This window comes from Dendropsophus ebraccatus, chromosome 5 (genome assembly GCF_027789765.1).
Source record: "Dendropsophus ebraccatus isolate aDenEbr1 chromosome 5, aDenEbr1.pat, whole genome shotgun sequence".
Classification (NCBI taxonomy): domain Eukaryota; kingdom Metazoa; phylum Chordata; class Amphibia; order Anura; family Hylidae; genus Dendropsophus; species Dendropsophus ebraccatus.
The window spans coordinates 107,800,761-107,825,106 of NC_091458.1; the positions used below are offsets into that span (position 1 = coordinate 107,800,761).

At 43.9% G+C, this 24,346-nt stretch overlaps 2 protein-coding genes across 6 annotated transcripts in view; both read left to right on the forward strand.

Moving 5' to 3' along the window:
- Window positions 1-24,346, forward strand: part of RPL31 (ribosomal protein L31) — a 384,238-nt gene that overhangs the window by 167,504 nt on the left and 192,388 nt on the right. The gene's annotated exons all lie outside the window — the stretch shown is intronic.
- Window positions 1-24,346, forward strand: part of NPAS2 (neuronal PAS domain protein 2) — a 72,623-nt gene that overhangs the window by 6,099 nt on the left and 42,178 nt on the right. The window contains exons 1-2 of one of the 5 annotated variants that reach the window (XM_069970948.1): window positions 12,984-13,017; window positions 15,936-16,090. The exons of 2 other annotated variants lie outside the window; for them this stretch is intronic. In XM_069970948.1, the coding sequence (XP_069827049.1) occupies window positions 16,056-16,090 (35 nt within the window). In that variant the 5' untranslated portion in view covers window positions 12,984-13,017; window positions 15,936-16,055. Of the gene's footprint in view, window positions 1-12,983; window positions 13,018-15,935; window positions 16,091-21,100; window positions 21,431-24,346 lie in introns of those variants that run through there. 2 more of the 5 variants (XM_069970947.1, XM_069970949.1) reach the window with 2 other exon arrangements.

Consider the following 24,346-nt stretch of genomic DNA (forward strand, 5'->3'; position numbering starts at 1 on the left):
TCCCACGACGTCTTCCACTGGCACCACCCTGTGTGCCACCTTGGCTGCTGACTTTACCCATACCCTGAGAAGAACCTGATTTTTTTTTAACAGTCTTGCACATATTGCTTTTATTTGGACTTTTAGAAGGAACAAAATAAATTTTATTAGCTGTTATTACATATTACATATTATTCGCCTCTTCTCCCTGGTGTAAGCCTGCCGTATTCCCCACTTGCCCAAATGGGTGGGCAGGGTAAGCTGGGGGGGGGGGGGGGGCATGGCAAGGCCTCCTCCTGCGCCTAATTTATCATGATTTATACATAAATCATGATCCAAATCTACACCTGCTAGAAACCTCCTAGTGCGCCTTTTAGTGAATTTGGCCGGGGAAGAGAGGGTGGAGCCTAATTTAAGACCAGCGTATGAGTACACCAGTCTTCATAAGTCCCCCCCCCCCCATGAGTAGACTGCCCCACTCAGTTTGGAAGGCAGATGCACAATTCACTGATCCCAGTTGGCATAACACATTATAAGTTGAGTGTGCCCACAAAGTTTGGAAGGCGGGCACACAATTCAATGATGTAAGCAAATTGGTATAACATACTATAGACTTTGTCTTCACTGGTCTTAGTGACTTCGTATAATGCACAACAGGCACCCAGTTACTTGGTAAACTGGATACTAAGTTTAAAGCTTCCACAGAAAATCTACCCCAAACTAACCCACAATCCATCCTCCTATCTTATCTTTTCTTCTCTGTCCCTATATCTAAATGTTATTCTCTCCCTGCTCTGCTCTTACTGCCTGCTGCGATCCTGCTCTTCACTACACACACAGCCGACTGCCCCCCTCCACAAAGTGAATCACCCTATATAGAGGGATGGGCCAGATTAAAGTGAAGGGCACCCGGGGCACATGCTGAGGGGTCCACACCAGCTGGAACCCTAGCAGAACGGTGCTGCTTACCCAGGATATCAGACGGTGTAATAGGACCCTAACACAGTCGGCAACAGCGCACAGAAAGTGCTATGTTCTCACATTGCGTTATTAACACAATGTGGGAATACACTCTGATACTTAGCCCTCCCTGGTCCTGTCTCTAGGGTCTGGCATCTTCCTCTGCACTGCAGCCTGTAGTGATCATCACATGCGCAACAGAGGAGGATGATTAGCAATACAGCCAGGAGCGAGGAGGGGGTCTGTGCTAGGTCGCCTACAGTAAGCAGCCATCTATCTGTATAGATCGTGGCATAGTTTATTTTATTTTTTATTTTTTTTTTTGGGGGGGGGGGGGGGGCGATTGTCGCCGGGGCCCCCACCAACCTTAATCTGGCCCTGATACAGGGTATGGGGGGGGGGGGGTGCTGACATCACACTTGGGTTTGCAGGTGATTGGAGAGGCGCAGGGGATTATGGGTAATTCCTTGCTCGCACCAAAAAACAGTACTGCAAGCTAACAGATGCGGCCACCATGTTTAGCTAATTTCTTTAATGAATCGATGTAAATTCAGTTTATAGAACGACTTGAATTGACTGCGTGATTCACAGTAAATCTGACTTTGCTAGATTTGCTTCACTTATCTCTAATTATTATAACGTTTATTATACACAGGTGGCGTCAACTATATGGACTAATCCCTTATGGATAGTACTCATTCACACTGTTCATTGATTGGTTGAATTAATTTTACTGAACCTTTAATGATTCGTTATGACGGCATGTTTAGCATTGAAGTGAAAACACACTGTCATAAGTAAATATATAGAGAACAAGCTGACGGGGTAGAAAGCAATTGGGGATCACATCTATGCAAAGCTGGCATATAGAAAACTAACAGTATGCAGTATGCTTGAACTTTAAAATAATATAAATTATATTATTTTAGGGGATTAAGAAAAGTTTGGGTTCTGTTCTGACAAGAACCTGAATTTTGCTTCAAAGTTCAGCGAACCTGCCAAATCTAATTTTTCTGTCCTCTCTAATTGCATTTTTTTAAGGTGATACTGTAATCCCCTTTACCCTCATCCTATTTCATCGGTTAACAGTGTCAACTGGGTGGGGCTTCATGGCAGTTGGGCCCAAATGTCATGAAGCCCTGCCTAGTCAACACTGTCCAACTATGAAATAAAGCACTTTTAGATTAGAAAGAAGACACAGACAAATTTTGTACAGGTACTGTATATATCAAATGTACAGCATTAAAGCTTGAGGATGGTGTGGAGAACCCCATATACAGAGAAAGGCAGGGACAGCATCACTTTAACATTCTTCTACCACAAATTTCTATAAAATATGACATTTCACTTTAGCTGCAGGAATTAAAAGAGACCTTATATTAAGAGTTTCCATCTTTACTTTTACAAAACTAAAGATAAAGAAGAGTTTCAGTACTACATACCCTCTTCATGCCTCATAAATCCACTCACCTGAGTTTCCTAAATAAATTGGTTAGTATAGGGGTACAGTTTTGGATCCATTCAGGATTATAGTGTGAGAATGTGGCTTGACAGTCCAAAATAAAAATAAAAAAAAGGTTGTTTGGTATTGTTACCCAGGGCTGGATTAAGGTTGGTGGAGGCCCCTGGCAACAATCCCCCCCCCCCCCCCAAAAGAAAAAAAAAACTATACTGCGATCCATACAGATGGCTGCTTACTGTAGGTGACTTAGCACAGACCCCTCCTCGCTCCTGGCTGTATGGCTCAGCATCCTCCACTGTTATGCACGTGATTACTACTGGCTGCAGTGCCAGGCCCTAGAGACAGGAGTGGGGGGGGGGGGACTAAGTATCAGAGTGTATTCCCACATTGTGTTTGTGTTAATAACGCAATGTGAGAACACAGCACTTTCTGTGCGCTGTTGCCCACTGTGTTAGGGCCCTATTATATGGCCTGATATTCGGGGTAAGCAGCACCGTTCTGCTAGAGTTCAGGCTGGTGGGGGCCCCTAAGTGGTGGAGGCCCCAGGGCACATGCCCCGGGTGTCCTCCCTTTAATCCGGCCCTGTTGTTACCCAAAACAGAAGCTTGTGATGGAAGAAGGTGCACAAGAAGGTGTGAGTCTGCTATAGCAAGAATAGTACTCTGTAGAACAGTGTGCCCCAACTCCAGTCCTAATGGCCCACCAACAGGTCATGTTTTGAGGATTTCCTTAGGATTTCACAGATGATTTCATTATAGTCAGTCAGGTATCACCACCACATTCTTTATATGGGTTATCCTGACATCATGTTAGTAAAGTAGTGCACCTGACCACTTAAGATACTGTGTGACAATTTGTAATATGGTCCAGTAAATAAATCCTAACGGTTAGATTTTCACAGAAGCGATTAGTTTTCAAGGCCTTGCTGTATTTTATTTTTAACATTCAGCTTGTATAAAAGAAGCACTACCACATCATCAGCGGGTGCATGGATTCGGGTCACCATAGTAACATCTATTTTATAGAAACATGCTGTCATCAAGCCATTTAGTACGTTCTGTGTTGCTTATTCATTCCCCTGTTAAAATGCAACACATTTGTCTTTACTACTCTTTATTTCACTAAGCATGATTATTTTATAAGCGTTACCTCTCCTAAAAGAATACTAATAAGAAAGCCCTTTTTGCGTCCATATGCATATAGTAAATATCAAATCTTATATAGCAAAGAAATGCTGGACAATAATGAAAGAATATATATAACATACATTACATGTAGAATACATAGATTCTAGATTTAGTATTTACTTGTTAGCGTCGGGTATGGCAAAAAGCAGTCTGACAAGACATGGACAATGAGACCTAAGCTGACCCTACCCACTGTCCCTGTCTTATTGCCACAAGACAGCCCTAGGCAGCTGCGGACAACCATGAGGATAGTCCCTACGCTGGTAAGGTGTGACACAAAACAGAGACAGACAAACACAATGAAGCGAGGTAAACAGTCCTGGTCAATAACAGCGGGCACCTAAGGTACAGAGGCAGTCGGGTCAAGCAAAAATGGTCAGTACAGATGGCAAAACAGAGAAGTCAGAAAATGAGCAAAAGGATCAGGAGAACTACAAGTCACAGCAAGAACACGCTTAGCTTAGCAGGAACACTAATAGCCACCAACTACTGCTGGCCACAGAGACTATTTATGAGGAACCAGAAGTGTGGTCTAGATCCCCACTGGACCGATGCTCAGATAAACCAAGACCCTCACTGGCAGAGGCACCTGCCCAATAAAGGAAACACAAGACTGCTCAGCTGAAGGAATTAACTAGCAGTGAACAGTAACCCTATCATTGCCAGAGGCTGAGAGGCAAAGTGGGTGGGGCTGAACAGATAAAAACAGAGCCCTGTTCACACCAAGTTTATTGCCTTCTGCACTGCACGCCCCTAACTGAGGAGCTCATATGGACTTTCCTGACATTACTAATGGTTTCTGATGAAGAGAGTGGAAGAAAAGGTATGAGAGGAAAGTAATCAAAATTAGTAAAAATGAAAAACCTGAAATTTTCCAGTAATATGTTCGTTTAGTTTGAAATTTCTCAATTTCACGAGTAACAGGAGAAAAAAAATTACCCCAAAATTTGTAAAGCAGGTTCTTCTGAATACAACTGTACCCCATATGTGGGCATAAACCACTGTATGGGCACACAGACGGGCTCAGAAGGAAGGGAGCGCCAATTAGCATTTTCAGTGCAGATTTTGCTGAAGAAGTTTCTGAGCGCCAGGTGCGTTTGCAGAGCCCCTGTAGTGCCAGCAGAATAGAACCCCCCCAAAAGTCAACCCATTTTGGAAAGTATACCCCTCAAATAATTTATCTTGGGGTGCAGTGAGCGTTTTGACCCCACGGATATAAGAGGAAAGTATTCAAAATTGGCCAGTAAAAAACCATTATGGTTCAAAAGAGATGTCAAGACTATAGTAAAGGGGAAAAGGCAGTCTATAGGAAGTATAAAGAGACTGGAAGTGTAGCTGACAGAGAGACATATAAGACAAAAGGAGGCAAAGCAGATTATAAATGAGGCAAAAAAGAGGAACAAATGGCAAAATCTGTTAAGGAGGGAAATAAAACCTTCTTCAGATATATAAGTGACAAGAAAAACTGCAGCATTACTAAAATAATTAGTGGGGACAATGCATTTCTTCATAGAGATAAGGGTTTTTGTTAGTGGTGTGTATTCTGAGCAGAGAGTGGTTACAAGTGGTGGCTACAAGGGTCTGTTCTGGGTCCTATTCTTTTTAATATGTTTGTGACATAGGAGAAGGTTTGGTAGGTAAGGTTTGCTGATGACACAAAAGTGTGCAACAGGGTTGATATTTCTGCTGGTGTCAGTAATATGGAAAATGACTTTAGCTTTGAGCTTTACTAGACATATGGTCCAAACAATGCAAACTGCAGTTTAATGTTTCTAAATGTAAAAGTTATTGTTTTCAAAGATGTCTATATTGCAAGTATGTATACCCAGTTATTGCACAGCTGTAGTACTCAAAGGGTTATTGTTTGTTTATGTACCACATGGGTCTGTACACCAATGAGAGTTCTTTCTTCTTCTCATCTATCATCTCTCGTTACTTTCAAATATGCCCTCCTCACCCACTCACAGCACACCTTACATGCGCTATAGAAAGGAAGTCACATGGATAGAGGAAGTGTAGGGTCTTTTGTCTTTGGATTCTGTAGAGGAAGGACGCAGGCCAGAATGCTCTCTACAGTGGTCCAGTTGGGCCCTGGCTCCTGCCAGGTCCCCAGTCTAAGTTGTGGTCTAAACAAAGAGCCCATATATCTAGACACAGTTTCTTCTCAAGCAATCTCACTACACAATTTGCAGTGTTAAGCTTCCACTAGAGCGGAAAAGTCAGGGATCACCCTAACCCATGCCGTGGACCAGAGGAACACAGTGCAGGACAGTACCCATAAAGAATTAATAAACTAATCCAGATAGAGAAAAGTTGCTAGAAGCCTATGAACTCTATCTCGCAGCGTGGGTGTAAGCAGCAAACCCTCAGCATACCGCTCATCCCATTTAACAAGGTCTGGGGCTTGTGTCACCCTCTAGGATGGGTAATTCGACACTGGTGGGCAATAGGTGGTGAAAAGACCAAAGAGTCAAAACACAAGCACAAGTATTCTCTTTGCTCTCAAGTATTTTTCTATTACTACCTCTGAAGTTCCGGCAGAGCACAGTACTATTTGTGTTGGGACTCTCTTGACATCTTCTGGCAAAACGACATCTTCTTTCTACTCTTCTGATCCTCTCTTCTACCTCTCATCACGCAACTCAGTCAGCACGACTGGATCACTCCTTCTACTCTCAGTGCAGATCTGGATTCTAAAGTATTAACCCTTTGAGGACCAAGCCCAAAATGACCCAGTGGACAGCGCAAATTTTGATCTTTGCGCTTTCGTTTTTCCCTCCTCCCCTTCTAAGAGCTCCAGCACTTTCAGTTTTCTATCTACAAGCCATGTAAGTGCTTGTTTGTTACAGGAATAGTTGTACTTTGTAATGGCGTCTTTCATTTTACGATAACATGTATGATGGAATCCCAAATATATTATTTATGAAGATATGAAGTGAAATTGTAAAATAGAATGCAATATGGTAACATTTGGGGGGTTCCTGTGTCTACGTAATACACTATACGGTAAAAGCGACATGATACTATTACTCTATAGGTCAGTCCGAACACAACCATATGCAGGTTACACAGATTCTCTAATGTTATATATATATTTTTTTTATTAAATCCTTTTTTTTTGGCAATTAATTATTAATAAAATGGGCCTATTGTGACGCTTATAATGGTTTTATTTTTTCACCTACGGGGCTGTATGGGGTGTCATTTTCTCCGCCATGATCTCTATTAGTACCATATTTGTGAAGATCGGACGTTTTGATCACTTTTTATAATTTTTTTTATATATATATATAATGTAACATAAAATCGGTAATCCGCGCACTTTTTCCCTCTTATCGTCTACGCCGTTCACCGTTCACAATGATGCTTGTAATATTTTAATAGATCGGACAATTACCCACGCTACGGTATATTATATATTTTTATATGTTTTATTTATATAATGGGAAAGGGGGATGATTTCAACTTTTATTGGGGGAGGGGTTTTGGGGTAGTGTAATAGTGTTTTTAACTTTTTTTTTTTACACATTTGAAGTCCCTTTGGGGGACTTTTACATACATTTGTTTGATTTGCACACTGATCATTGCTATGCCATAGGCATAGCATTGATCAGTGTTATCGGCGCTCTGCTCATTGAGCCTGCCTGTGCAGGCTCAGTGCAGCAGATCGCCGATCGGACCGCACGGAGGCAGGTAAGAGATCTCCGGTGGTCTGTTTTAATGATCGGGACCCCCGCAGTCACACTGTGGGGGTCCCGATCGGTAAGTGACAGGGGACTCCCCCTGTCACTTACACTGAAACGCCGCGGCTGCAGCGTGTCTTTAGGCCCCCGGCCCCCACCTGCCCCCACCCTCCGCTCCGGAGCGCGCTTCATAGCAGGAGAACCACCCAGGATGTACAGTTACGTCCAGGGTCGTCTGGTGACAGACTTCCATGACGTAACTCTACGTCCTGGGTCGTCTAGGGGCTAAGTAACTTATCAAGTGTAAAGTATTGTATCAAGGCAAAGCTGTATAATCTGCTGCCTACCTCAAGTATCTTCAGAGTAAACAAGATTATATTTATGCTAGATATTATGACAGCACACACACTCTCCTTGGGTCATCTACCCTTTCTGTGGGTGGCAGTACCATCAGTCCGAGTGGGTCACTACTCCACTCCGCACCACCATGATAAGTACCCAATGGACCCCACAACAGCCCAGCAGGTCACTGACCACAGCCCACTAAAATATAGCCAGCCCACTAAAATAAAAGCAGGTGTGCCACCATACCTGTGTACCCAACTGGCACTGGCGTCACAACAACCTACCACCGAGCAAGGCTATATCTATAACATACCACCGGGCAAGGCCAACCACCACAGGACTGGCGTCACGCTTAACCATCTGGCAAGTGACCGGAGGTACCTCATTAATCATTGCATACCCTAGGTGTAATAGGATTTCTACTGTGTAGTCCAGATGGAGCTGTCATTTGTGTTACAACTTGGACTCACCATAGAATCCTCTGGTACTTTGGTAGGCCAACCCTGCTTGTATTATCACAGTGCAGTCTCTGCTTTGGAATCTCTGCTTTGTGCCAATGCCTGGCAAAGGCAGGGGCCCCCACCTTACCAAATTTAACGTCATCACAAATAGTTTTAGACCAGTTTCAAAACTACTAAAGCAAATGAGTTCTTTTGTTATGGCTGAATTTTCATTCTTGTTCTTTAGCAAATAGAGTTACAAAAATGAATTAGGTCAGTGTGTTTAGTAATTTAGAATTTGGCACAGTGTGCCATAGCTTTTATTCTCCTAGCAAGAGTTTGTCTTCAGGGCACATGAGGTAAATGACTCAAGTTGAACTAGGATTGCAAAACTATTTACTTTGCAGCCTTTAGATGGAACTCAAACTTGTTGTAGGAGCAACTAATATTTTCTTAGATCTTGTTTCTAGGCTTCTCAGGCTAGGAATAATAGTATTGATTCCAATATACAACAGCTTAGTAAGGCCACTTTCACAGGGCAGTAATTGGGTCACTATTTAACATATAAGGCAAAATGGAGGAGGGGAACCTGCACAGAGAATAACTAGAATGGGAAGATCCCCTGTTTTAGGACCACTCCTGTTTTAAAGGAGCATTCTCATCTCAATAACTTAATTTAGAACTGTAGTGCATTAAAAGTTAGGCATCTTTGCAATTGGGTTTATTTACCTGTCTTGCTCTGTTTCCCTGATATGTCTTCAAGACTAAGTTTCCACTTTTAGGGTGGGTTCACACTATGGAATCCGTGCGGATAAGTTCCTTCTGATTCCGTTGCTCGTACCCCCTCATGGCAGCTGGCATCTCTGTCTGTGCCATAGACACCATTTTATGGCCGGGCGGATTCTACTTTCTGGCGAAAGAATTGTCACGAGCGGGCACAAGCGACAGAATCCGTCGAAACTTATCCATGCGGATTCCATAGTGTGAACCCATCCTTAAGAAGTGGTGGCAAGGCCAGTAACGTCACTCTCTTAATACTCTATAGGAATGAGAGGTCTGAATCTTGGCAGCGTGCATCAATGAACCATGCTCTGGCTACCCTGCTCACCCACACATCTGTTCCAAACCGTCTTCATGGACAGCTCCAAGCACTGTGGATCAGGCCTCAGATCCCTCTTACATGCAGCCTTCAGTGATATCAAACGAGTGCTGATCAGCAATTTGCAGTGCTTTTAAATGGCAAAATCAATCAAGCAAAGGGTTCCCCCAGCTAAATACACTTGAATCAAAGTTCACAGCATTATGCAATTAATATAATGTTTGTTTAGCTAGAAAATAGCAGCTTTGATTTTTTTTAGTAGGTGTAACTGCATGTAATAAAGTGTTATTTTAGAAGACAATACTGAACAACATGTTCAGCTCTTTCAGAAGGTTTTCTGCCTCTTAGGTTTTCATGTCTACACCCATTTCAAGATTTGTGCAATATCTACATTTAGTGCTCTGCCCATTGGAAAGAAAACAATTCTTACAGTGGTTGTCTGGCAATCTGTCTTTTTTAATATACTGCTGCTGGTGCATATAAAAACAATAAATATGTTATCTTTATCTGTCTGCACTCCCTCAGTGTTCTCCTCTGGTGTCGCCAGTGTCCCCCACTGACTGCAGAGTTTCTGCTTCTGAGAAGAACTCATCTAGGGAGTGACAGCCCGTCCAGCCAGTCTCGTCTCAGTCAGTGGTTGGCTGAGCGGGCTGCCACTGTTGAGATGAGTTCTTCTCGGAAGTGGACGCTCTGCAGTCAGCAGGGGACACCAGAGGAGGGCACTGAGACCGCTGGCCGAACGTTCAGACTGTTCTGGCACCTACTTATCTCTCTGAGAAAAAAGAGATGGGCGAGTAGAAATCTGTTACCAGGGACGGCTCCAAGTTTTTGCGGGCCCCCGGTTAAGAGACTCAGCAGGCCCCTTATCCATCTACTATGCATCACTTGAGACACCGCTAACATACACAAACACACATTACTGACACAGACACTGACTGACTGACTCACTCACACTGACACTCAGCACTTACAGCTCAGTCTTCTTCTTATTCCTTTCTGTCAGGCTGCTCTCCACACTGTAAGGTTGAGGACTTTCCAGTCATGTGGTAAGGTCCTTCACCCTTTTCTTTCTCTGTGCAGGTCCTGCTCTGTCTCCTGTGTCTTCTGATGTTCAGACCACTCACCCTGAACTACAGTTAGAACACTGGGCCCCTCTCCCTCTCTTGACCCCTAGAGGCGCTGTGGGCCCAGGAACTTGCCCGGTAAACTCTCTGCTGACGCCCTGTTCATCACACCTGACCCCTATTTCTACTATCATTATCTGTTGGTGGAGACTCAGGATCCACATACACTTTAAACTAAACCTGCTGTCAGTTCAGGGTTCAGCCACCATACGATTAAGTGTATGGGGTTCTTTTCTGGTCTAGAAAAGGGAGTTCACAACTAATTATGTAAATGTCTATTAAAGAGCATGTCATTAGAAAAAACTTGACGTGCCACAAAGACATGTCAAAAGTTTTGACTGCTCGGAGTCAGACTGAGTGTTTAGACCACAACCAATCAGGAGAATGAGCTGGGAGAAGTCCATGCTGCTGTGCATTCCTATCTCCACTCTATATCCGTCCAACTTGGATGGCCCCATAAAGTGGAAGTCGGAAGAGAACGCAATAGTGTGGTGGTGTTCTTCTGATCTTAAGTAAATACAAAGAAAGAAGACAGGCTTTCTATGTAATGTATGTTATTATAGGAGTGCATCCATACAGGAGTGCAACCCATACAGGATTAGTGAAAAGTGCGAAAACTGTCGTAATCCCCTTCAAAGCGATCCAGCAAAAGCATTTGTGGTTTCTGCTGGACAGAGTGAATGGGGAAACAATGTGCGGTGAAGGCAGCAGGAGCAGTAGGTGATTCAGTAGGCTGGGTGACTATAGAATCTAGGCACCAAGATATTTGATCAATAAGGCCCGCCATACCTTCCAACCTGATAGCCATGTCATCCAAGAGGTCAGCAACCAACAGGTTGATTTTCATAGTGAACCATCTGGGTGACTAGATTAGTTAATGTTAGGACTGGCATCAGGCCACTCAGTAACTGACTGAGTCTTAAAGGAAGCCAGGTCTCGGTCTGGTGATTGGGGCAGAAAGAACTAAAGGTCCCTTTACACGAAGCAATTATCTTTCATATTTTCGCAATAGCGATCGGATTTGAGCGATAATCGGCTCATGTAAACACTACGTACGATCAAGCGACAAGCCATAAATTGTTCATCGTGATCTTTCAACATGTTCTAAAATCATCGTTGGTCGTTCGCTGAAAATTAGCAGATCGCTTTGTCTAAACAGTCTTTTTAATGATTCACCCTATGTGTGAGATTGGCTTAAGCGATCTTAAAACGATCGCAATAGCAATTTTTTCTAATGATTTATCTTTCTGTCTGAACGCTGATCGTTATTAAAAAAAAAAAACATTGTTACTTCAAAATCGTTAAACGTTCGATTGGGCAAATTATCGCTCCGTGTAAAGGGACCATTTGACAGGAGGAAAGAGCTGTCAATCACTGGCAAGGCAAGGAGTTAACTGCTGAAAAATTCACTCCAGAAGATGCAGGGTGTTAACCAAAATGTGATCAATTAGGCCAAGACAGAATCCAACCATGTTCACACCTGTGAAATGCAAACACGAAAACAAGTAGCAACTTCTGGCACGTCGGCCAGAACTCGAGACCAATGGTTCATCAGGTAAAGTCACGACAGACAGATTCCCTAACATCACTCTGCCTGAAATTACATGAAATAAATAGAAAGATTTGAGCAGCCTACATCCACAGAAGATCTGTGGTTAGTTCTCCAAGGTGTTTGGCACAACCTCCCTGTCGAGTTTCTTTAAGAACGGTGTACAAGTATAAACTATGAAGAGTTTTATATTTTAAAGCATTGTTACTTTGCAGCTTTTTTTTCATGCCTTCCTATTTATTGGCATATAAAATCAGTCAGTGTGTCTCGGCTTAATGTGTCAATCAACTAATTAATCAAACTATTATTGCCTTCTCCGTGAGCGCGAAGATGATCAGAACTTTCTGCATTTGGTCTCATTTTAAAATGTTCCCTCGATGAGAGGGCTAAAATTTTCTCTATTTGTAAGACATGTTTGCGGGACGCCTCAATGTCTGGCCAAGAAGGGAGGCATTATTTAACCAATAACACAAAAAAATTTGACTACAGCTAAAATCATGACGTGTTCCCCTTTGGGTTTAGGTTTTTGAGTGAATCAGCAAATTCAGTGTGGTCTATAGATAAGTGAACCTTGAGCTTATGAACCTGCTGATATCTCCCTGCAGTTGCGTACCTTATGTTGTCAGTATGGTCATCCCTTTTTCCATGCATCCCAGTGTTCTGCAGCATTTTGATAACAAAAGATATGCAAATCGGCTCCTTAGGAGCACTGGGGGCATTGCCCGGCCGCACAGAACCCTCCCCCCCCCCCCCCTTGGCTCCTCGCCACTCATAACAGCGAATGTACAAGGAAGAGCTCATGTACGAGATGGGCTGGTCCTGCTGCATGCATGATTTACAATGCATCCCAGCTGAGAAGAATCTCTCATTAGCACCCTTTTCTGGATCTGGAAATGCATAGTAGCTGGACAGGACAGGTTGGGTGGTCTGTGCATCCAGGCAATGCCCCAAATTCTCCTAAGGTGCCGATTTACATATCTTCTGTGATGAAAATGCTGCAGAACGTAAGGGCGCACAGAAAAAAGAATAACTACACCGAGAACATGAGATAAACTGCTTCAGGGGGATATCAGCAGGTTTATTTGCATGAATCTGCTAATAGTTCCCCTTTAACACAGTTATACCGAATAAAGCTCATAATAAGGAAAAGCATTTGAATCCATGCTGAGATGGATCATGAAGACTTCAGGTAAAATACACTGAATGAACATCATACCTGCCTAGATGATTTTTCATAATGACATTTACCAAGAAAACTAGGGCAGTATAACAAGTGTGGCGTCGCTCCAAGGGAAAGTTACTTTGTTGGCTCTATAAATGATAGTGTGGTGACACTGTGCTATGGTAAAACTACAGACAAGGCCAGTATACACAAAGACAGAATTGTATAGAATGATTCTATTACAGTACTACCTGATGACATTTTTTTTTCCCGTTTTAACAGTAAATGTGCCCATTACTTAAATGGAAACACCTATTAGGAGATAATTATAATTCCATACAGCTGTAGATTATTACACTTATTACACCATGATTACATCACTCACTCCTGAAATTGGTACTCCAGCAAAAAAAAAAAAAAACTGTTTTTAAATCAACTGGTGCCAGAAAGTGCCATATATTTAATTTGATGTAATTAACCTCTAATTGAAAATTTCTTCTACTACTTATCAGCTTCTGTATGTTCTGCAGGAAATTGTATTCTTTCCAGTCTGAAAAGCAGGAGAGATTTTTTTTAAATGGGGATTTGCTACTTCTCTGGACAGTTCCTGACACAGACAGAGGTGGCAGCAGAGAGCACTGTGTCAGACTGGAAAGAATACACCACTTCCACACAGCTAATAAGTACTGGAATACTGGAGATTTTTATTTAGGGTGCCTTCACACCTACCATATCGCAGCAGAAAATCCGCTGCGGATCCGCAGCAGAATTAACTAAATAAATGAACACAGCATCAAATACGCACTTACAAATCTGCTGCGGATCCGCAGCGGATTTGACAGTGCGTATTTAATGCTGTGTTCATTCACTTAGTTAAATCTGCTGCGGATCTGCTGCGGATCTGCTGCGGATCCGCAGCGGATTTTCTGCTGCGATACGGTAGGTGTGAAGGCACCCTTAGAAGTAAATTACAAATCTCTGTCACTTTCTGACACTAGTTGATTTGAAAGATTTTTCCCCCAATAAAGTTTGGTGTAAAGGCCACAATATTAAAGTGAATGTGTTTCTATCACATCCTTAGAACAGTGAGCCCTATGTGAATCTAGCCCACTGTTGCTGTCTACTTAGACATACTGTCCTAACAGCTCGTGATTGGGATGGTGCTCCTGTCCCTGGCCGCTGATAGGCTGCTTATCTGCAGCATCAGCCGGCTGGGAGGGTATGTGACTGTCTGCCTGCCTCTGTCACTGCAGCGTCGCAGATTGGCTAGATAAGTACATGACAATTGCATAGATTTTCTTTTTACTGATTAGAGGCAGTTACTGAAACATGCTCTTTTTTCCTAATCTGTTTCTTTTTTTCTGATTGTAATGTTTTAATTTTATTTTTTGTGTATCATTATGGGGCAGTCATCCTGCCAGAGCCTTTTTACCATGATATAAAATAAGGAAACCTTGACCTATAACGTTATTGAAGGGGCTATGCTGGCAACCAAGCCTTATTCTAGACTGTATTTTAAAGTATCTGATGGAAGTATACAGTACATCAGGGGACTCCTGGCCATATTCTTTTTGGTGTATATATCTTTGATAAATGGTATTCATCATACATTGACTTTTGTTTTTTTTTTTTTTTGCTGGCTCCTTCTCTATAGAAAAGCAAAGAGGCCTGCAATATTCCATTCATAAAATTAATTGAAGCAAAGTGACAAAATGACTCTCCTTTGGCTTCTATCTAGTGATGCATATGTCTGCTGCATGCAAATTCCCGACACAGCAAATGCTCTCTGCAAAAATAGGGTACAATGAGCCTAAGCTATGTTTCCATCCATATACATTATACTTCTGCAGGCCAAACCTGCTGCTAGCAACAGGTTTAGCCGTCACTATTAGAGGTGAGCGAATCACCCATCGAAGCAAAGCGTTTCATTTAATCGACGCTCTGCTCATCATGACGCCAGTCTTTGAGTGCTGCTCCACCCCCGGTGCTTGGGAAAAGCTGGATCTAATCCTGGGAAATTGGGAGAAGTTTTCCAGAAATGGATCCAGCTTTTCCCGGCATCCTAGGAGGAGAGAGGTCAGCAACTTGATGAGTGAAGCGGTGATCAAACGAAGAGCTTTGCTTGGTTTAAATGAGTGATTTACTCATCTCTAATTAGTATAATGTGTACAGCTCTCTCCCAGACTTCACCGACATGTGATGTCGATAGAGAAAAGGGTGGGACTTAATGGAAAATCACTTTCCGACCTCTTTATATTGCCACTGCCACAGTTGTCTGACTGTGGCTTACCTTTCCTCAACAGAGATGCTTGGCCGTGCCAAGTGTTCCTGTGTACGGGGAGGATGGTTATTGAAGGTGTGTTTGCCCACCTTTAGGCTAGGACTTTGATGACATCATCAGTGAGTTGCCGTGCATCACACAGTGACTCAAAAGACACTAAAGATAGAACCTACTGTATGTGTCATTCACTGCCCTCTTATGCCCTTTCCTAGCATTCCATAGAGTGCCTAGAGTATTTCTTTAAACTTGGACTGTACCGAACCTATCACCCTTACTCTATTTGCCTGTGCCCCACTGTCATTCTTACCAATCATCCTGGCAGGTGAAAATGTGCCCCATTTGATCTGCCAGAAATGTGCTAGCCCCATTTGTTTCTTAGATATGTAGTAAACATGAAGTAGAGCCCCACATCCACCGTATTGCATAGAAGGTCCATTGAGGCATGACAAGTGTGGTTCAGAATCTTCTGGAATGCAGTTGAAAATTGTGATTCAGGTCAGAGGTGTAAAAAATGCCGTCTACAGAGAATTGTGATACGGAGAATTGTTATCAGTCATTACATCTCCAGTCTGACATGTCAGCTCCTATAAAATATGATTGGGAGCAGACTTCAGCAATCACATTGTCACCATATAATAATGTTCTTAAACTGACCTACTTTTAGTGTTCGCAGAGAGCAGGCTAATCCAGTTTAGCATGGCTAAAGGAGGATGGGCACACGGGAAATATTTCTGATGAAAGAAACTGAAGATATCACTGGGGTGATAAGGCAAAGCTCTGAAATATGGTGGCTTTTTTCTTTTGGTCGGGGCATCAGAGGTGCGTGACTTGGCTTTGTTATTTATTAACAGAAAATGTCCTTAGCAGTACAGAATATAGAATTTGTCTTCCATGCAGTGGAAAATATGTTTCCTATGTATTGTTGTACCAGTATCATTACATTGTAGAGTTTTATACCCAGTTAGATTGATTATATCATTGAACAATTGATTGCTGTCATCTGAAAACTGTAAATTTCAAAATCAAGTAAGGCTGGGTTCACACTATGTTTTTTTTTCTATCCTTTTTTTTATTTTTTTTTTGCAAAAAGCTGATGCTATTGTGTGCATCCATTTTAATCCGACTTTCCGCTGACTTCCATGATAAAAAAAAAACAGATAAAAATCAATCCGTTTTGTTTTTAACAAACACAAAGACATAGTTGGCTTAATTTTTTTGTCCGTAAAAAAAAATGGATCCGTTTTGATAATGGAGGTCAATGGAAATACGGATCAAAACGGATGCACACAAATGCATGTTTTTTCATCCGTTTTTTGCAAACTGATGCCATTGCAAAAACGTAGTGTGAACCCAGATAAGTAAAAGGTTGTCATAGGTTGATTTCTACAAATCTACATTTGTAGAGATATTTATACTTCTCACATTCACACTTTTTTGTTGTCTTTTTTGCATTGCATGGTCTCAGTTTTCCTAATGAAATAGAATGAGCTGAGCTAATGGCAAATAGTGGTGCTGCAGTAGTATCAACATGGACAACAGCACAAACATTTTTTTTTATTCCATTGCCGTTAACTAGAGGTGAGCAACCCCAAGCATGCAGCTATAGGCTATATTCATGTTTTCCAGGACTCCCTAGGACTGCATCCAACTTGTGCAGCCACCTTTAAATTAAATGCCGCACACTTGGGTTGGGACAAACCGGAGCATGCTCGAGATTTGCTCATCTCTACTGTTAACAGATTTTAGCTTGGCTAGGGTGTTTAGCACCTTAGAGTAGCTAGACGTCACTTAAGCTGTGGGTCTTATTGGCACATTAACAAATTAAGAGTGTAGTTTATAATCCTTAAGGTTCCTCTCCTACTTAAAGAGGACTTGTGGCTTCTTCTGAAAATATCAGCAGTGTAGCCACCACACAGAATTCCTTTTCTTGTTGTCCCCCTTGTTCACGAACTGTGCTCTTAGTTTCCACATCTAATAAAAACATAGACAACTTGGTGGTCACCAGCTCAGTTCTGAATGGGGAAAACTCTCAGGTCCACCCCCTTGACAATCTATGAACTATAAGGGCTTATTCCCACCCGCGTTGTAGCTTCACACTCTGTAACCTCTGTGGATTATGGCGTGTGGGAATAAGCCCTACCATTATCTCTAGGCAGACAAAGGGCGATCACCTCTGCTCAGATGTCGACAGAGCATAAACCTGAGCACTCTCCCATTTCAGAACTGAGTAATGGGAACTGGTGCCTGCCAAGTTTGACAATTTATGCTTTTTGTACATTTGGCACTGAAACTAAGGGCCCTGTAACATAAATGATCAATGGTTTCATAGATTTTACAGATCTTACGAAAATGTTCGAGCAGTGGTAGGGAAAGGGCAGGGGCGTAGCTAGGATTCATGGGGCCCCATAGCAAAAAACTGTACGGGGCCCCATGAATCCTGTACGCGCCCCCCCCCCCGCCAAACATAGACAATGACGCACATATACACACACAGAGACACCATTAACGTATATACAGATACGCCACTGACATACACATATATACGCTGTAATGTAATTACACTAGTGCTGATGTATACACCATGAATAGACTGTATACACGGAAATCATCTTAGTGTAATAATACTCAACCAGAAATAAAAGAAAATGCAGCAGATATTAGTGGTGGGTTCTTTTATTAGAGCCCAGCATTAAAAGAAGCTGCTGCAGAACATCTTTGGGAGCAAACCTGTCAATCACTTGAGAAACTACTGACATACACAAACACACACACATATACACCAGTGCTCCAGACATTGCTGACATACACACACACAGCCACAGATACATACACTTATTGACATATAAATATATACACAGATACATATATATATATACACACACTGACATATACATATACCCTCAGATACATATATACACACACTTACACACATACACAGCACTTACAGCTCCCAGGCTTCCCCCTCCTCCTCCTGTAGTCCGGGCTGATCTTCACATGTGACCCAAAGGTCCTCCATCCCAGGGGCGTAGCTAATGTCTCCTGGGCCCTGGTGCGAGAGGCCAACTTGGGCCCCCCCCCCCCCTCCTTTCACGACCAAGTGATGCTATTGTTGTGTGTGTGTGTATATATATTATATATATATATACACACACAGTGGTGCCTTGGATTATGAGCATAATTCGTTCCAGGACCGTGCTTGTAATCCAAATCCACTCTTAAACCAAAGCAAATTTTCCTATAAGAAATCATGTAAATGCAGACAATTGGTTCCACACCCCAAATATATTTATTATTCTGTACTGTACAGTAATGGAGAGGATGGGAAACACAAGGGCTGACAGAGACTGCAGGGAGCAGGAAGGAATGAGCAGTACAGATGTGGGCACAGTACAGCAGCGCTCTCTGTCCGGGGAGAGAAGTGTTACAGCTATGGAGAGATTACCCCCCCCCCCCCACAGTCCTGTCCCCTGATGTAAGCCCCAGCCTGAAGGGGATCTGCTATGATTTGGAAGGTGTTTAGAGTACAGTGCTGTAGACCCCGCTATGCAGGCCATGCCCCTTCTCCACTCGCGCTCCCACCCAATACAGGAAGTTCTTAAACCAAAGCAATGCTCTTAAACCAAGTCACAATTTTGAAAAACTGTGAGCTCTTAAACCAAAACGCTCTTAAACGAAGTTACTCTTAAACCAAGGTACCACTGTATGTATATATATATATATATATATATATATATATATATATATATTACACACACACACACCAAGACAGATATTACCTATTACCGCCATACTGTTACCGACCATATCCTGTATACTGAGACCAATATTACCAGTAATACCAGTATATAGGGAGGAAACATTACCGCCACACCACAACCACTACCATCACCACCATATTGTTACTGACCAAATCCAGTACACTAAATCACCTCATCCAGTCATATAGAGGTGGCCCCAGCTCTACACAGGCTCTATACACCATATACATTACTGTGCAGTTATATCAGGTGACTCACAGGAGACGTCTTTTCTGATCGGAGTTCTTTCCTTTTCATCTTCTTCTCCATCTGTCCTGGGCCTTTATGAGAACTTCTCTGAGCCACGAATCCACAGAATCTGCCAGACAGACATATTAGGCTCCACACTCTGACACCATCTCCATCTCTCTACACACTGCACATCTGTACTGTCCCCTTTACACCCTCATTTAGTGGGTAGCCCTGAATCTATGTGACCTCCTAATAATATATGCCCCCCTCTGTGTATTCCCTTTCCCCTATGTTGCCCCCCCCAAATAGATGGCCCCCTCTACCCCCTCCCTTATAGATGGCCCCCTCTACCCCCTCCCTTATAGATGGCCCCCTCTCTCCTCACCCTCCCTTATGGATGGTCCCCTCTCCCCCCCCCCTCCCTTATAGATGGTCCCCTCTCCCCCCCCCCCTCCCTTATAGATGGTCCCCTTCCCCCCCCCCCTTATAGATGGTCCCCTTCCCCCCCTCCCTTATAGATGGCCCCCTTTCCCCCCCCCCTCCCTTATAGATGGCCCCCTTTCCCCCCTCCCTTATAGATGGTCCCCTTTCCCCCCCTTTATAGATGGTCCCCTTCCTCCCTCCCTTATAGATGGTCCCCCCCCCCCCCCCCCTCATAGATGGCCCCTCTTTTCCCCCACCCTCATAGATATGGCCCCTCTTTCCCCCCACCCTCATAGATCCCCCCTCCTTCCCCCCCACCCTCATAGATGCCCCCCTCTTTCCCCCCACCCTCATAGATGCCCCCCTCCTTCCTCCCCACCCTCATAGATGCCCCCCTCCTTCCCCCCCACCCTCATAGATGCCCCTCTCCTTCCCCCCACCCTCATAGATGCCCCCCTCCTTTCCCCCCACCCTCATAGATGGCCCCCTCTTTCCCCCACCCTCATAGATGGCCCCCCTCTTTCCCCCCACCCTCATAGATGCCCCCCTCCTTTCCCCCCACCCTCATAGATGCCCCCCTCCTTCCCCCCACCCTCATTGATGCCCCCCTCCTTCCCCCCCACCCTCATAGATGCCCCCCTCCTTCCCCCCCACCCTCATAGATGCCCCCCTCCTTCCCCCCCACCCTCATAGATGCCCCCCTCCTTTCCCCCCACCCTCATAGATGGCCCCCTCTTTCCCCCCCACCCTCATAGATGGCCCCCCTCCTTTCCCCCCACCCTCATAGATGGCCCCCCTCCTTTCCCCCCACCCTCATAGATGGCCCCCCTCCTTTCCCCCCACCCTCATAGATGCCCCCCTCCTTTCCCCCCACCCTCATAGATGCCCCCCTCCTTTCCCCCCACCCTCATAGATGCCCCCCTCCTTTCCCCCCACCGGTACAGGCTGATAAAAAAACAAAACTTAACTCACCTGACAACGCGCTCCCTTGTTGATCCTAACTCCTTCGGTCTGTCCCCGGCTGCTGCGCGGCTGCCGGGGGTGTCGCGTCTTATCCCCGGCAGCGCGCGCATCCCAGAACTCCCTGCGCACCGGAAACCGGAAGTCAGGGCCCAAGGCGCGCAGGGAGTTCTGGGATGCGCGCGCTGCCGGGGGTAAGACGCGACACCCCCGGCAGCCGCGCAGCAGCCGGGGGAAGACGGAGCCGGACTCTTGTGACCGCAAGCAAAACAATGCTTGCGGTCACAAGAGTGATTGATCGGGGGGCCCCGCGGGCCCCCCTTGTGGCGGGCCCGGTCGCGGCAGCGACCCCCGCGACCACGGTGGCTACACCACTGCTCCATCCCTCTCCTGTGCCGTCTGGCAGGTCCTGCTCCTCTGTTCAGCCCGCTTACCCGGCACTACAGTGAGGGGGCTGAACAGTGCAGTGGGGGTCCCTCTTCCTCTCAGGACCCCTGGGGGATCGGGGTACCTACCATGAAGGCAGGGCAGGCTTCCTCGGGCCCCCTTCCTGCAGGGGCCCCATAGCAGTCGCCTTCCCTGCCTTCATTGTAGCTACGCCACTGGGAAGGGGGCTTAGACAAAAAAATTAAAAGTGCACAAATCTGTGGGGTGACAGCTCTGCAGGAATGACAGCTGTGGTTTTTAAGAGGTCTATGGTCTTTAGGCCTAGATGGACCTAGAAGTTCAGGAATTTAGGGGAAAGCAATTTTTTTTTTCTTTTTCAAAAATCAATTTATAACCAAACGTATGTTTATCTGCAAAAAAATAAGTGATATCTTTTATAGGCTCTGTAGTGGTGCAATTACTTATTACTTATTACAAAATTTAACTTAATATGTTGGAAGCAGGAGAATATGGACAAGTGTTATATAGCAAGTTACAAGGGCCAGATTACAGGATGTAAACAGCTTTTTAATAAACCATAAGTTAATTATGAAGTTGTGAAACAGCTTAAAGAGAATTTGACAGATCCGCCTCTGTGACACTGTCAGCCTGAAATAAAAATATTTTTTCCCAAAAATGTGGGATCACAGAGCCAAACTAAGGCTCCATTAGGCGGCCCAATATTTCAGAGCAAGCGAGCACCAACCTGTCAGGTTAGCACTTGCTTGCTCCTCGTTCCCCATCTGGCTGTCGGTGGTATTACACGCACAGAAATTGAGTGGGGAGTGGGGGGGGGGCGGGGAGCAGTGGGAGGGGCTGCCCAGGTGGCCCATAGGAGATTACTAGGAGCGTTGGCCAGCAGACTATCGCTATTGTTATGAGGATTTTTTATGTCATGCTTTAAATCAAAGATCAGCCAACATCTTGCAAGTTGGTTGATTTATAACATGACCTATTACATGAAATGATTATTGGCTTAATTGCTTTGTGTATTAGTATCCTAAGGGTACCTACAGGATGCCCACTCAGTAGGTATCTGGAAACTGGCAGCATGGATATATACAATCCGAGTTGTCAGTTTCCCTTTAAAGTGAATCTCTCAACTAACTATAAGTAGACAACCGTACATTGCTTCCCCTGTCTGTGCATTTCTCATACGCAGTAACCCCCACAAAGCTACAAGTAGCATTGTGCAGCTTGTAATAAAAAATGTACGGACTCTTAAATCTAAGCTGCACTTAGTCAGTGGGTTTCAGTGATAGCTTCAGATACAGTAGTGCACAAGGGGTGCTTTACTATTCCACAGTGCATGCAAGTTTTACCTGGTAATATGGAGTAATCTGGGCCAGGGGCATAACTTTCATTGAAATAAGTGGGAGTCAAGCACAGTGAGGCATAGCTGGCCTAGGACACAGGAACCCTAGGAACTCTTTGACATTGTCACAGCTGGATTATTATGGCACATTTTTTATTCCGACCTGCAAAATGCTACCAAAAGCTTTGTGTAGGTTATTGGGGATGCAGAAAAAAGCAACTGTGGTGAGTATCCTGTTAAAGTGTCACTGTCGGTATAACTTTCAAAATCTAAATCAATAGTAGATGTGATATAAAGCAAGTTTGCAATTTACATTCATTATTTGTATTGTTGTTATCATGCTATAAAACACAAGAAATGATTCACCAAATAACACACAGTACAAAGTTATACAACTTTGTAATATATGTTATGTATGTGAATGGCCCCCTTCCCCTGTTCCCTGACCCCGTGTACCCGGAAGTGTAGTGCAGTATACATACCTGATCCGTGTCGACCGACCTCTGCTGTCCCTCATGCCGGCCCCCCTCTGCCGCGTCATCAGCTGCTCAGCTGCAATTGGCTGAGCATAACTGTGCTCAGCCAATCGCGGCTGAGCACAGTTATGACGCGGCAGAGGGGGGCCAGCATGAGGGACGGCAGGAGCCAGGTCCAGTCTCCTGAAGGCAGATTCTCTCTGTGAGGGCTCAGATGGCCTGGGATACACAGAACTTCCTTTTTTGTGACTCTTTCCTGTTTTTTCGAGACAAAAAGTCAGAAAACAGGAAGTGCAGTGTTTTCCATGATTAATAAAAAAGAAATAATGAATGTAAATTGCAAACTTGCTTTATATCACATCTACTGTTGATTTAGATTTTGAAAGTTATTACGACAGTAACACTTTAAGTATTTCCAAAATTACCAAGGTAAGAGCACTGTATATGATGTTTTCTACTCAAACTTAAAGAGGTGTATGTGCTGTAAAGCTTGTACAGATTTTGCCAGCATTATCTTGATCTTCGATGAGTTAATCTCAACACAACAAAATGCTGTGTCTGTCTTAATGCACTTAAGATAAACATGGCTACCTGTTTGCACATGGTCTAATGGTCTAAGAATGGTGACCTTGCTTCTCAGTGGCCAACACCTGTCACAACATTGTATACTACAATTTGAAGAATTAATTAAACTGTTCAATGGGTTCTTAAGGAGATACTAACAATTATCCTGATGTCTATCACTCATAGGTAGACACTAATAATGGTCCAGTACTGGGAAGAAGATGTAAAGCACCATTTATAAGGGGGGGAGGGGAATAAAACAGCTCTTTGGATTTTAGTTAATTTTTTATTAGGATGTTTTTCAGGCAGTACTGAGGTTTGCAGAGGCTTTGAGGGAAAAATGTATGCCCCTCCAGGCATTAATCTAGTAGAATAGCATTTTGACTTCATAGAATTTATTACAATTGAAAAACTGCAATAAAAATATATATGTATATATTTGCATATTCACAATGCAGACCAAATTCAGGGCTCTAAAATATTTTGGGACCTTTTTAGCTAGCCTTTATGAAAGTTACTATATACATTTTTAGGATATGTTCACAATTGGTAAGAGACGGCCAGTCTCAGAATAGATCATTCCGGCCTGTACTGCAGTACCGGCCAGATGATCTTTACAGCCGCTGAGTTCTGATGCGGGTGCATCCATGACTGTGTGCACTGACAGGGTTTTCTGCGGCCACTACTCAGTGAATAGCGGCCACAGAAAACTGTCATGTCAGTTTCTTGTGGCGCCGCTAGGGATCCCGGCTGGAGTGTATACCATGTGTATACACTCCGGCTGGGATTCCCTCAGCCTGCAGCACTACGTAAGTACCGCAGAAATAACGGCCATTGTAACAACGGTTGTGATTTCTGTGAAACGTACGTAGTGTAAACATAGCCTTAGCTTGCTTGCTTGCAAATGTAGTACAATTGGTTT